The 15,693-nt window shown below is 33.9% G+C and overlaps 1 protein-coding gene across 4 annotated transcripts in view; it reads right to left on the reverse strand.

The window, feature by feature from the left end:
* LOC106473569 (dual 3',5'-cyclic-AMP and -GMP phosphodiesterase 11A-like) overlaps positions 1–15,693 on the reverse strand; it is a 108,623-nt gene that overhangs the window by 59,992 nt on the left and 32,938 nt on the right. For 3 of the 4 annotated variants that reach the window (XR_002614016.1, XM_013934258.2, XM_022403041.1), the window contains exons 2-3: positions 2,167–3,186; positions 1,233–1,397 (exon numbers count right to left, since the gene is read on the reverse strand). Coding sequence is in view for 3 of the 4 variants with exons in the window: in XM_013934258.2 (XP_013789712.2) it covers positions 1,233–1,397; positions 2,167–3,099 (1,098 nt within the window). In the remaining variant the exon portion in view is untranslated. The remainder of the gene's footprint in view (positions 1–1,232; positions 1,398–2,166; positions 3,187–15,693) is intronic. The other variant, XM_022403048.1, reaches the window with a different exon arrangement.

The following is a 15,693-nucleotide window of genomic DNA, read 5'->3' on the forward strand; positions in this document are numbered from 1 at the left end:
AATCAACTTTGTTCAAATATCTCTCTGAATCAACTTTGTTCAAATATCTCTCTGAATCAACTTTGTTTAAATATCTCTCTGAATCAACTTTGTTCAAATATCTCTCTGAATCAACTTTGTTGAAATATCTCTCTGAATCCACTTTGTTCAAATACCTCTCTGAACCAACTTGGTTCAAATATATCTCTGAATTAACTTTTTTGAAATATCTCTCTGAATCAACTTTATTGAAATATCTCTCTGAATCATTAATGCAACATGTACCTGTGAAAGAAAGATATCCTCGTGAAGACAGTAAACGGGGATCGACATGTCATCATCCTGAGATATATCTCTCAGATATGAGATGAGTACATAGTTATACTTGGATGGAACTAACAGCGTTTGTCTTTATCCAGAGATCGGTCAGGCAAGAACATGAAGTGAAATAATTTACCAACTTGATACTGTAGCTTTTTCTTCTTCTTCTTTTTTTTAAACGATGATCGGTGACTGATGTAGGAATAATAGATTTTAATGCCTGCTTCGTCTACCAGATTACAATAATGATTCCAAAGTACCGAAATCTCTAATACACTGCTCTGATTAGCTGCATGTTGATGGTCATTTTGTATCCATTGCTTTGCTGTGTTGGAAAGCTTATATCTTCTTCCCCACAGACCTCATGAATTGGATCTAACATATCAGACGACGTTTGCCTTCAGAAACTATAAGGTCATTAACTCCAGCTAACTTAATAGTCATTTTGTGATCAAGTTCAGCGGCCCTTGTTAGTTGTTCATTAATTTTGAACTTGGTTACAGAAATGATAAAACATATAGTAACCCCAGTCTAGAGGTTTAACAGGACTAGAACCTCTAGTTTTACATGCACGGGTTTTTTGTTGTTGTTGTTTGTTTGTTTTTTCTATCAGTTACAGATGCTTTGGGCTTTATGAAGCCTCTGGATGTTGCCTTCGTCTGTGTATAGCAATTTCGGTGCCACACCACCTAAATAGTATGCTCTAAGCCAAAGATGGATGCCATTCTACCAATGCTTTTCTGTATTTGATATCTTGCAGTTTTTCTCATTGATGTTCTACGTGTAATAAAAGAACTGTGACCACGTATAAAGAAAACTGTTCCAAAGTGTGTTTAATCGAAAAAGAATTCAAATACTTAAGCAGACACACTGCTGATACTACTTCTTCAATTCGGTATTTATAGGTTGGATCAAATGTTTAATAATCATACCTTTTCGTCTTCTTCCGTGAACTGCTGCTCGCTATTTTGGAGATTTTTGTTTAGAACTTGGGCAACGCCAATAATCTCGTCATCAGCATTTCTAATGGGCATACAGAGTAACGTGTCTGTTCTGTACCCACGTATCTTATCAACTTCGTCATTATACCTTGGATCCTACAAGTAGAGCAGATTTAGCTTGTTATTGTTACGGTAATGTTTTGTTGACTTCTTTCTAACACTGTAAGATACTCTTGAGAACAGATGTACGCATGCTCGAGTAAAGAAATTGCATTAACATATACTACATTAATGAGCACACTAATTAATCGTCTAATGCATGCTGCAATATAATGTTAATAATAAGTAATATTTTTGTTTAAATACTTGAAGTGTGGTTAAAAATCTGTTTTATAATTTCTTTGAATAAGTAATCTTATGCCTTTAATAGAACGTTTCTTCTACGGTCTAAACTCTCAATAACAGTGTTATTAAAATAAACATAACCTTTACTTCTTAGGACTATCAATTTTTACTCAATGATAGTGTTATTAAAATCAATATAACCTTCACGTCTTAGGATTATCAATTTTTTACTCAATGATAGTGTTATTAAAATCATTATAACCTTTACTTCTTAGGATTATCAATTTTTTACTCAATGATAGTGTTAGTGAAATCAATATAACCTTTACTTCTTAGGATTATCAAATTTTACTCAATGATGGTGTTATTGAAATCAATATAACCTTTACTTCTTAAGATTATCAAATTTTACTCAATGATGGTGTTATTGAAATCAATATAACCTTTACTTCTTAAGATTATCAAATTTTACTCAATGATGGTGTTATTGAAATCAATATAACCTTTACTTCTTAGTCATAAAGTAAACGCTTATAACCATTTCTAGGTTTAAAAAATAACAGGTTAAACCTAACAATACCTCATTGGTATCTCTTAGATTCACTGTCTCCCCCGTGTTTGCTACGTGACCTATGATTCCAGTGCCCCATGGAACTTTGATTTCATCGTCCTTTCCTGAACCAGGTAAGAAAATACCCGCCCCACAGTGCACATCGAAAACCTTAGAGACCAGCATTCGTCTGTTTTTCGGTCCTTCAATAACATATAAAGATGCACAATCACTGTCCAAAAGTACTGCCAAATTGGTAATAATTTTTTGGGTCAGACTCTTAACATCTAGGTCATGGGCTATTTCTTGAACACTTTCCAAGAAGAATTGTCTTTCATTTAAAAATCGAAGTTCGCGTTTTGATTCAACTCCTTTCGAAGGTAGTCGAGGGATTCGAACTTTGGATTCAATGAGGAGATTTAGAATGTGAATAGATCGAGATGGTAGAGAAAGAAACCTCCTGAAGTCTCTGAGACTGTTTCTCCTCGCATGGGTTGGGCTATCGGCGCTCTGGCTGATTGGCTCGGAGTTCCGAAATACATTTTTCTTCTTTGAGCGAGCGAAATTCTGGCGAAGGAACTTTTTTGACTTCAAATGTCGACTTGTCGTTAGTTCTGGTCCGTCACTAAAATAACCGGAAGTTTTTTCCACGGGCGACTGTTCATCACTAATGACTAGTGTGTCCGAGTTCCGTCGTGAGCTGATGTACTCGCGAATGGATAAAAATCCATGAGTCATCAGCCATCGGTTGATAAAAGTAATATCCACTTTCTGAAGAAAGTAATCAGCTGCGATTTCGTGATGTCTATCCAGCCATTCTTCTACCTCTTTGAATGATAAATTACTTACGTTACATCTAGACGCTGGACGTTTGTCGTCACAAGGAACAGCAATCTGATCTTCCGATGACATTTGGTCATCGTCACACGTAACTTCTAATCGCCACGATGGCATCGAGGTCATTTATTTTCTTCTTGGTTCGGTCAACAAGTATTAGAAGAAATTATTTGGGATGATCTGTTGGTTTGTTTTGTCTCTAACGCTCATTTCCTAAAATATAGAAGGATCAAATATTCACATTCATGAATGTGATCATCCATAACTTTAATGGTGTGTTTTAATATTCATTCCCACGAAGTATATCTCTTATTATTGTAATAAGTGATTCACTGTGTATTAAAATAAAGCATTTTCAATGGATGTGGAATTCTAAGTAGAATGTTAGTAAATTGCATAATTTTTGTATATAATACCTTTATCATTAAGAAACATTTTCTTTTTAGTGTTATTTAACATCTCTACTACTACAAAATATTTTACAATAGACAGCTATTAATTTATAAATGTTGAACAATTCATTCTCTATCCCATCACAGTAATTGTTTTTTTTTTTGCTTTCTAATGTTCAAGGTAGATATATTAACTAAGTTATCTGTTTGGTCAACCTTTATTTAATAACATCATCAGCGTAAACGTGATAATTTCAACAGGATGTATTGAGACACATGATGTTTCCTAGGTTTAAGAAGAAGCAGAGCGTAACGGCTTGCCAAAGGAATGTTCGTGAACATGACAGAATATGACTTTATAAACGCTTTAATTCAAGAAATCAAAACGACAGTTTTAATTTAACATAATAAAAATATAAAACATATTAAAAGTCGAAAATCTTTGAAAAAAAAAGGTCTTAACTTACGATAATTATCAAGAACAACTTAAATTTTAATTGAAATAAACGATGAAATTATATCGAGTTATTTAAAAAAAGGAGTTTAGTTATCTTTAAAACTGTACAAAAAGTTTATGTGAATTTGTAAATTAACTTCCAAGTGTTTTCCTTACGTAAGCTAGGATTTTTTGAAAAGTAGGGAGCTAGCTTATCTCCCGGTGGGACATCGGTAAGTTTAAAAACTTACAACGCTAAAATCCGGGGTTCGATTCCCCGCGGTGGACACAGCAGATAGCCCAATGTGGCTTTGCTATTAAAACAAATAAACAAATTATTTCAAGTATGTTATTAATATTTCAATAAAATAAGTCTAATTATCCCTTTCGTTGATTTGGCTTGCACAAAATTTGAAGATATTAACCTCATTATTTCTAGAACTATAAAACTAGATTTTCATTTTACAGAAAAAAAATATTTCTATCCTACCTTCCAAGATGCTTAAGATTGTTCGGAAAGATATTTCTCAAACAGAAAAAAACACATTATTAAAAACTTCTAAACCATAATACCCACTGAAAAGAGACCTAGCCAATGAAATAAAAAAATGTTCTTTTACAGATGAGCAAATGTTCCTCTAAAAATCTTACGGATTGAATTCAGGTGAAATGAGAACAGCTTTATTATGCTATTTTATACTGCGTGTTGAGCATGCGCTTATTTTTTTAGGAGAGCCTGAAAAGTGATTGTTGTGATTCTAAGTTATGGGCTGGACGTAGCCTAGTGGTTAGGTGATTTGACTTGAATCCGAGGGTTTATGGTTCGCGGCCCTTTCCGAAAAAACGTGTTATACACTTTGGACTCACTGGTGCTGCATAAGAGTGACTATTAAACCTCACTATACGTTCAGAACAAGAGTTGGCGGCGGGTAATGTTGATCAGCTGCCTTCCCTTTAGTTTATCATTCAAAAACACTGACAGCTAAGCGTACATGGCCTTTTTTGTAGCTTTGCGCGAAAACTCTGGAACAAATACAGGAAGTTCTGGTGGGGAAAATAATCGAAAAACCTTTTCCGATTGTCGCTGCTTCCTTTGTTTTCATCATAACCAGTGATAAACATTAGAATAAGGCAACTCTAATATACCTTGGGTAATATTTTAGTTTTAACTTATGAAGATCATATGTCACTGTAATAGGGTAACGTTCCTAATCGAAAAAAAACACGAAAATTCCGTTGATGATCTTGTTACAGAAACATGAGAAAGCTTTCTTGAAAAAAACAAAACAAGCCGGCTAAAGTAGTGGTAAGTATGTTTTGTCATTTAACACAGTGATAATAATAATATTCGAAATTATCATTTTTATGTTATTTGCGTTCGTTATATTTCCTTATGTTATGCATGTTCTAAATGATAGTTTCAATCAAAACATTAGCCTCAGCACACTCACTAACAGTCCACTAGGTAACTCCACTAAAATCTACAAAATTTCTGCTTCCTCTATAAAAGCATTTTTCTAAATGTTTCTCTAAAAGCTTTCTTCAATGGTCTTCAGTACTTATATATATATTCTTACCAGTGTTTCTACGTGGCTTTGGGAAGAAGTTTTAAAATTAAAAACAAAATAAAAAATTGAATCTCTTTACACTCTATTGTAACTTCCACTCCGATGCACTCCTGCCGTTTTATTACTTTCAGAAGTCCAAACTATCCTTACTCTCATTGTACAAAAGAGCATTAACCCAAAGAAGAAGCAAACACTTTAATATTGTACACTCAGCTAAACTGTCTTGAACAAGAATCTTTAAGTGTGAGACTACGCAGTTATAAGAAATATAGTTTCTTTATTGGACTATCACGACAATCGTAAAAAAAAAAAAAAGCTGATAAAATAGAATTTTTGGTACCTGAGAAGAAATATGGTAGATTTATCATGTGACCTCAAGTTGTTGATATTTGTTAATCTAGAAAGAGAGGAATGTGCCACAAAAATTTATTAATACAAACATAAAAAACATCACATTAAAGCTGTTATGTTCGTTTGGTTTGTTTTGAATTTTGCTCAAAGCCACTAGAGGGGTGTCTGTGCTTGCCGTCCATAATTTAGCAGTGATAGTCTAGAGGGATTGCAGCTAGTCAGCAGCACCCACCGCCTACACTTGGGCTACTTTTTATACCACCGAATAGTGAGATTGACCGTCACATTATAACGCCCCCACGGCTGAAAGGGCGGATATGTTCGGTGAGAGGAATTCGAATTCGCGACTCACAGATTTCGAATCGAGCGCCCCAGCGACCAGGTCATGCCAGGCCTAAAAAGCCATTACACAGCATTAATGTGTTTCAAATGTAAAATGTGCATCATGAGTTATCTGAGACTTTAAAATATAAATACGTAAACAATTTTAACTTTGATCCTTAATGCTTGTGAAATTATATCTTAATACCGAAATTAACTTAGACGAAATCCTATAATATAAGTTGTATTCTAGATGCAGTAATCAAATAATTTCTCTGTATTTGTTCAGTTTCATTAGGATCATGCCGACATGATTGTAGCTACGTTTTAGATCATTTATACTTTGTGATCATAATTATAACATCACATGTTTTAAGATATTATACGATTTTAAAGCACACCTTTATGCCTTTCTTAGGCATAATTTTATATTTGCCAGCAGGAGTTTGGTTAATTGAAATACTTCTGTTTGTTTGTTTGTAGTTAAGCACAAAACTACATAATGAGTTATTGTGCTGAACCTACCAATGTCTCTTATTGAAACTCGGTTTTCAGCGTTATAAGCCTTCAGACTTACCCCTGAGCCACTGAGGGGCTAATTGAAATACTAAAACGAGCTTTTCACACATAAGATTTTGCATATATAACACGCTAAAACTACATAACTCTCAATAATTTGGAGCTAGTAGAAGTGAAAAGTACTTCATGACCAACTTTGAAACCTGTACGCACAGGAAAGTTCAATAAATTGTATTCTGTGTTATTGTAAAAGTATTCTCTAACTTTGTTCAGCTTGAAAAATTGAATTTTTAGTTGATAATATTTTATATTATGAGTTATTACGTTTAAATTGGTATAATATAACTTACGGAAAATCCCGCTAAGCCTTGTTAGGTATGGTAATATGCTTAAAACACGATAATACTTGAAACAAAACTCTCGTTCCTCTGGGTCTTTTATTGATACAATAATACTTAAGGTACAACCCAGTTTTACTAGACTTATACTGGTATGTAAGAATAGTTCAGGCTTAAGAAAGAAACTCTTATGGTGACTCTTAAAACACAGTAGCATCTAAAACACAGATCTGGTTTATCATTTTTGTACTTGCATAATAACACCGATTTTAAATCACAATTCAGTTGTATTAGATTTATATTTGGTATGATAACACCACAACTTAAAGCTCCGATTTCTGCAAATACATAAACCTTTTTCGCGTTTTCTTTTTCTGAAAATGATCTAATTAGAGTAATCGTTATCTAATCGAGATTATTTGCAAATGTCAAACTGAAAAACAAAAGTGATAACCGTTCAGCACTACTGTGCATTCCAAAATTTCTACGCTACTGTTATCAAATGACAGTGTTTACTTCACAAAATCACGAGCACGTTACAGAAGTTTTAAACCTCGACAAAAATTAGACCTTTACCTATTTGGTACCGTTACGATCACTAATATTACATGTTATATATTTTCCTCACAATTTTAAGCAACTATTTTTCCTTTGCCTTTTTTACAATACAGTTCAACGTGAAGAATAAATAAACAGAGAATTGATCGAACTTTATAAGAACAATTTGTATATGCTAATACACGGCACCACGGGCGAAATACTTAGCACCTATATATTTGTTTCACGACGATTTCTTGATAACTTAATGCACAATGCTGACATGTATAAACTTATGTCTGGGGAAATATGTCACAGCCTTTTCGAAGGAATGGTGTTCGTAAGCGAGGTTTTAACCCATGTAAAGCCAAAGGAAACAATGCTTCGTAAAAAGACAGCTTTCGATATGCTCCATAGCAAAACATTTAAGACAACAACGGGCTCCAAAATCACAACCTCAAGGAAATCTGTAAAGTGCAATTTATGGTTACGAAAGAGAACGCTCTGACCCCAAAACACATTGCAATGAAGCTGAATATATTTTTTGGAACAGTTACCAAGATATTAAACGAGGGCTTTAAGTTAAAGAAGGCTCATAAGCTCAAACTTATAACTTTTTACTCCACACCTTTAACTTAACGGCTTGAAAATGAAACATCTTAATAAACATGGATCACGGTAATCCCATTCAACTGCATACCTATGGAGTTATCTTCATCCTTTTCATTTCTAATCAGCTGTTTTTGTTTAGTAAGCTATTAACTATTAACATAACTCTCCATTCCTCCTGTTTTTCCCTTAAGAGGAGAGTTTTTTATACTTAAAAACAGGATTTAAAACAGCGATTATTTTTATAAAGTGATTATGGAATAATGAACACGTGATTCTGTTCTAACTTGTAAACAGACAAGCTACCCTGTGAAGAAAAAAACTATAAAATTATCAGTTTTCGCTCTTCACACTACCTGGAACACTTTGCTGTAATATGTTACTTTAAGAAATTGTCAGACTTTTGTAATAATATGATGTGATAAAAAACGCGGTGTGTTCATTAGACAATAAAATAAAACTATTATAAACACATCCGTCAATAGAAGTGAGAAATTTCAGGAAATAAAAACTCAGCTATTATTTACAGTTACCTCGATAATGCATTAATGTATTCATTAAATCTGTTTCAGAATACTATAATTTATGCTTTTACTAACTTACATTATAATCATCTAATTGTTGCTGACTTCTGAATGTTTTTTTAAGAAAGACCTGATATACTATCTCAAATTTAAATATATCGCTCTGTAAATGGAAAATCTATATCATTTGTATTAGGGCTTTAAAATATTTGAAGATTAAGCAAAAAATATGACAAAATTTATGATTGTTTATATTATAAAACTTTAACTTTTAGACATTAATGTTTCAATTTAATTTAGCCACAAAATAATATTTTATCTGGAACGTTGCCTTGACTTTTATGTTTTTTTATCAAACTGACTGCTCTTAAGAAGCCCCCAGTGGCACAGCAGTATGTCTGCAGACTTACAATGCTAAAAACCTGGTTTCGATACCCGCAGTAGGCAGCGCATTGTGTAGCTTTGTGTTTAACTTCAAACAAAAATAAAATAAAATCTCTTAAGAAAGGATTCGCTCTTTCGACATGGAACTCTAGGTCTTCGTAGACCTGGGAGGGTTAGGTTTTGATTAATTTGTATTTGAATTTCGCGCAAAACTACTCGAAGGATGTCTGTGTTAGCCGTCCCTAATTTTGAAGTAATAAACTAGAGGGAAGGCGGCTACTTCACCAACTCTTTTACCAACGAATTAAACGTCACATTATAATGCCCCCACACTTGAAGGGGGCGAACACGTTTGGTGACGAGATTCGAACTCTCAACCCGCAGATCGGGAGTCAAGTGCCCTAGCCACCAGGCCGGATTTGGCCAGCCTTACTAAATCAGATTTTTGGAAAACAAAGTAAAGCTATCTAACGTCCTTCAAATAAAAAAAAACGTTACTTGTTCTCATCAAAAGGTAGTTGACCGAACGTTCATCTGACTAAATGCAAACGTTTGAAAACTAGATTTTCTCAAACAAAAAAAATTGTTACTGAAATTTATACAAATAATTGTAAAGCATCTATTTTATTTTGTATTTTGTTATTTGTAAAAAAAAAAAAAAACATTTTGCTTAAACAATCTTCTTCTCTGTTAATCTGGAGATAGATGTGAGTGAACAATCCTTGAAACGTTTGCTAGGCAGCAATAGCATCAGAGCGTTTGTGCTGTGAGCTAATTTTATGAAAATGTACATGTATAAACTATGTACACTTGTACACCAGACATCTGCGTTGAATAGGGGATTTTGTGATATTGAAAATAAATATAAACCCAATCTATCATTCGCGGGAAACACTTTTTGAGTGGTCAGACCATTGCCACAATGCTATTTTTAGGAGGATCAGGGGGCATGCCCCCAGAAATTTTTTGAAAATCTGATGCTATATGAGATTGAATTTTGAGCCATTTTAAGTACAAACACTGCATACACACAACGTAATGTATTGAATTAAAAGTAGCAAGTTTTAACACATAAGTTATAGCTATACATGCCATGAAAAAGTGGTCAAGCCATGGCCTGACTGGCCTTATCGCTTCCTACGACCCTGATTTGGATCTATTTGTCACTGAATTCTGACAATTTCGTGGAATTTCTCTCCCACAATTAACCCTGGATCGGGGTAAATCGAAAATACATTATGATTTTGCTCTTTACCTGTTAATTTATGGGGTTACTCAAATGTTGTTTCCCTAATTTGCGTCACAATGTTACATCATTTTTCTTATTTCTGCTGAACTTTTCTTTGCGCAGTAAGTTAAAGGCCGATTCTCAATACATATTTTTAAAACAAATATGAAATAAGATTGTAATTTGTTACTTATATTTACGGGCAGCAAGCTTATCTCTCGTAACTATGGAGTGAAAAATTCTAAGTTATTATTAATCAACCCTCACAGGAGCATAAATGAAGTTTCGTGCATTTCCACATTTTCTAGAACGTTGTTTAGATTTCTCCCTTTGTAGTCTAGCATTTTCATTTTACTAAACGAGTTAATTTCCACTGGTTAAGTCTGAACCCATTTGAACTTGCTTTTATTCCAGATAAAAACGAACTTATCTGGATGCGTATTACACGATTAAGAATTAATGTCTTTCCTGAATATTCTTTGAGGAAAATTTAGTTTAAAATTCGTAGCTTCTGTTACAAAAAATAAACAGACGATAGAAAACTTAGAAGAAAAGTGTTTAGAAATTGCCAAGTTTGTCATATATTTTCTCAATTACACAGTCTTAGTTTCTCAATCATCAATTTGTAGCGATTCTGTCCTTTTATACCCAGGGGTTACAAATTTGGTATTTATGTTAATTTGAAAGCGATTCTTTGGATCTCAGCTGTCTGAGAGATTCACCAATTGCGTTTCTTAAATAAAATCCCTATATTACATTTCATCTGGAAGAAATTTTAATACCAGAATATGGATAAAAGACACTTAAACAAACTTAAAACTCATTTCGGAATGGTGTTTAAATTTAGGATATTAACATCGCTGAGCTTTTTTTTTAAAAAAAAAGGTGATTATTTTTAACAATGTCCACTGAGAAAACGAATTAAAAAACCACTTTTCAAAATAATATCTAATTAGTTCAGTTCGAATATATCAAATATATCCCTTTGTGTTTTTGAATATCCGTATTGGGTAACCTAGTATATCCTGTAAAAAAAATAACTGATATGTTTATCATCTTTCTCAAAATAACATCATTAATGTGTACATAGTATAATATATTTTTTTAGGAATTTAACAAACAAAATTTGAAAGTTATGTCAACTTATGTCTATTATCTCGCAGAGCAACCAGTAATTACAGCTTCTAGCCTATATCCTCGTCTGTCTAAATTACTCTCCTGATGAAATATTGGCAGTTTACGTGTCGTATCTAGATGTTAGTAAGATGTGAATCGTCCGTAGTACAACCCTAGCCCTACTATCAACGTTTCACTTACGAGGCTCAATTTCAAGGAACTTGTTTACTCCAATTATGCAACTGGATTCTGCTTGAATCATCCTGTAGTATAGCCCTACTATCAATGTTGCGCTTACGAGGTTCAATTTCAAGGAACTTGATTACTCCAGCTACGTAACTGGACTGCTACATTCTGCTTGACGTTTGTTAGGAATGCTTATCTCTAGGCGGGCTTTTCGTACAAGTAGTTGCTTGAGACACTGAGCTGAAAACGCTAGTGAATGAACTCTAAAATTCATCACGGAATTAATTACTATTTTGTATTATAAATAATCAAATAATCCACAAATATATAAACAGACAGGCGCAACGCAGAGTTCTATAATTATTTCCTAAAGAAAATTTTAATATAAATAATCTAACTTAAAACAGAAACATTGCAAATACATCCACATTGTTGTTGTTTTTTTATATCCCTGGAAAACTGTAATCAAAACAAAACCTTAAATGGAACAGCTTTTATTACAACTCATAAAACTCGCTCACATTTACTATCTAATTTTTACTTAGTCGTCTATATTATAATAGCTGGCCAATAGCACAAGGGGACGACATTGGGATCCGCAGATGGATGACATATTTAGTTTAGATCCGAACGCCGAACCGACTATGTCACTCTCAGGAGACCCTAATGGTACATTTCAGTTCAGTGACAATCGGTCCACATTTCACTGGTTATAAACTGACAAAACGTAAAGGAAAGATATAAGGGGTGAGACCCACACTCCAGCCCCCCTTTCACTCCCCGAGTGGTCCTGAGGATGCATATCAGGTTTGGTGACAATGATTCCAGCGGTTCGCCAGTTCGAGGATAAACACACACACACACACACACACACGCACGGACTTTTACCAAATAATAGTTTATAGATGACGGAATGAGTGTAGCTTAGTTATCAGTGTGCCTAGCTGTGAATCTGAGTCCATGGTTTGCGTCCCGTTATCGCAAAAAAATCGTAAACAGCGCTTTGGGCCCGTGGGAATGTTATAATAGTAAGAGTCAAATCACACTATTTGATCAGAGTAACCCAAGAGTTAGTAATGGAAGCTGTTGACTAACTTCCTTCTTTCTTATCTATCAGTTCAAGGGTTAGGGTGTTGATAACCCTTTGTGCTAATACCATAATGTCCGAAAAAAACAAACAAATATTAGTTCTAAAGTGAACTAAGTGCAGAACACGTGCACAAATCTTCGGATTCAGTTCAGCCATGATAACAACTTAGCCACGCCCAACCCTCTGAAGTAAAAATTAGTATAGGTAGAATTCCTCTGATGTCAAAAACTTCAATATATATCTCTCAGTATATGTTTGTGTGTGTATTATTTTGTTTTTTTCTTTCATTTATCGATACAGTGGAAAACAACAATAAAAAACGAACGATGGGAAAGAGTGAACAACAAAATTAAACTGGAAAAAATTAAATACTAGTTTTTAAATATTTCTCAATCAAAGATAATATATATATATAGCAGAAATAACATTAATATTAACATTCATAATAATGAAAAAACCGACACATCATAACAAGTTAAATTATAATTATGTTTGGGTAAATGTCAAAGCGACAGTCATAAATAGGCCATTACACTACAGTAAGGTTTACTCATAATAAAGTTGTAAATTTAAATGATAAAAATAGATAAGTTAAATAAACTTAAAGTTGATTTTTTAATCACGTTGTTGAATCGAACTTAAAGTTTAGAAATAATAATACTAAAATATAAGCTTATTGAAAGACGATAAAATGAATATTCTAGTAAACAAAAACAGGTGAAGTACAAAAATTGGAAAGATGGAGAGTCATGTTAATAGTTTAATAAACAACTGATGAGTGGCATGGTCAGGTGACTAGGGCTAGGGCAGCTGGTGTACAAAAAATGGGAAAGATGGAGAGTCATGTTAATAGTTCAATAAACAACTGATAAATGGCATGGCCAGGTGACTAGGGCTAGGGCAGCTGATGTACAAAAATTGGAAAGATGGAGAGTCATGTTAATAGTTTAATAAACAACTGATGAGTGGCATGGCCAGGTGACTAGAGCTAGGGCAGCTGATGTACAAAAATGGAATGGATGTTAATAGGTAATCGTTTCGTTTACAAAAACAGCTGATTAAGATAGTAAGGATGAAGAGCCGTGCTTGGTATTTGATTCAGAAACGTGAACATGAGGAAAATAAACAAAATGATAAATATATCGTGTTAGATGAGATTTTAGATAACAAGGCCCTAAGATTCATAGAAAATGTAACGATAAAATGGGGAAAATATTAGACTCTCGGAAACATAAAAGAAGAAGTAAGATTAAGAACTCTGAAGTTAGATGCAGAATTGATCTCAAAAGAATAAAACATAAAAAATTATTTAAAAAAAATAAAGTTTAAGAAAGATGAACTTAAACAGAATGATAAAAATTCTAAATGAAAACAATTTTAGAAAATTTAAAAGATAAAGAAGTGTAATGTATCCGAAGAAACGTAAGCAGAGAGCCAAAATATGAATTCGTTAAAACCTCTAATAATAATAATTTTAATGAAGAGTGTTAGTAGTATAACTGACAGCGGTATGTCTGCGGACTTACAACGCTAGAAACCGGGTATCGATACCCGTGGTGGGCAGAGCACAAACAGCCCATTGTGTAACTTTGTACTTAATTCCAAACAAACAATGTACGCACCAAAATAATGTAATTAATAGTGCTATAAATCATCTCGAGATCAAGTACTCTACAGTGTTTCAAAATAATTAATATTTTATCCACACTAAGCCGTAAATATACAATAAGTGAATCAAGTTCGAATCGTTTCAAAAGAAGTGTTCAATACTATGTACAAAACCTCCTGGCTTAATTTCATTACACAGATTTGTTTGTTTGTAGTTATGCACAAAGCTACACAATGGGCTATCTGTGCTCTGCCCACCAAGGGTATCGAAACCCGGTTTCTAGCATTGTAAGTCCGCAGACATTCCGCTGTGCTACTGGGGGTCTTCATTACAAAGAAAAAAATATTGATAAAAAAGGACAAAAGGAAGCATTGCAGAAAAAACTACATCTGTAAAACGAATTTCAAAGGTAAATATAAAAATTGTTTTTTCATCTTTTATTTAAAAAAAAACATAGTAGAATCAAAAGAAGGGTGAATAAATGAAAATAAAAAATAATAATAAAGACGAAAAAGAGAGAAAAAGAAAAGAAGGACAAAAGACCATTCCTGACAGTGAAACTAAACGCTCGCTAAGTTGGGATAGCTCAGCTGAAAGCCAACACTATACAGCTATTTCTACACGCTCTGAAATACAAGTAGCAGTTTAGGCTTAAGGTTCGAAATGTTTCCTACAAGTTTCACTTCCAAGAATAATCTTATCGATACATTATATAACGACAAAGTTAATATAGATGAAAATATTTTGTACTGCACTATAATAGCGCACAGTAAAATTAGCAAAAACGTTTTTTGTAATGCACACAGTGTGGTCACAAGTAAATAGACACCACCTTATCAGAAAAAATGAAAATTTTCAGTCATATTCACATGAATTGATATATTTATAATTTAATTAATATCTAGTAGATCTTCCTTTCGCTTCGTGGAGTTCGTTGATCCTTTGGGGCATCGTGAGAATCATCTCGTCAGTTTTAGATTGTGGGATTTTCGCCCACTCGTGCTTCAAAACTTGGAGTAGATCGCTCTTCGAAGTTGGTTTTTTTGGTTGTTTCTTGACTTGCCGGTCGAGTATGGCCCAGAGGTTTTCGATGAGGTTCATGTCAGGAAATTGGTTCGGCCAGGGCAACTTCTCGATACAATTTTCTTCCTGACACTTTTGGGTGTTTCTAGCAGTGTGACACGGTGCTCCATCTTCCTGGAACAACGTTGTGTTCTTGTCTACGAAACCCGAGGAATAAAGTGGCAAGAGTCCTTCCTCCAATATTTCGACGTATTTCGCAAAATTATTGTTGCCAACGCACTCCAATAAGCTCGATCTCCCACCAACCCAAACAGCTCCCCAAACCATCACGCTGAAACCACCATGCTTCACAGTTGGCTGCAATCTGTTGAGCCAAAACAATTGGTGAGGCATTCTCCAGACCAATATCCTTCCACTGTCCGAAAATTGAGCGAATCTTGAATTGTCTCAGATCAATACGTTCTTCCAAAAGACCAGAGGCTTGGTCAT

Source organism: Limulus polyphemus, unplaced genomic scaffold, assembly GCF_000517525.1.
Source record: "Limulus polyphemus unplaced genomic scaffold, Limulus_polyphemus-2.1.2 Scaffold131, whole genome shotgun sequence".
Taxonomy (NCBI): Eukaryota; Metazoa; Arthropoda; class Merostomata; order Xiphosura; family Limulidae; genus Limulus; species Limulus polyphemus.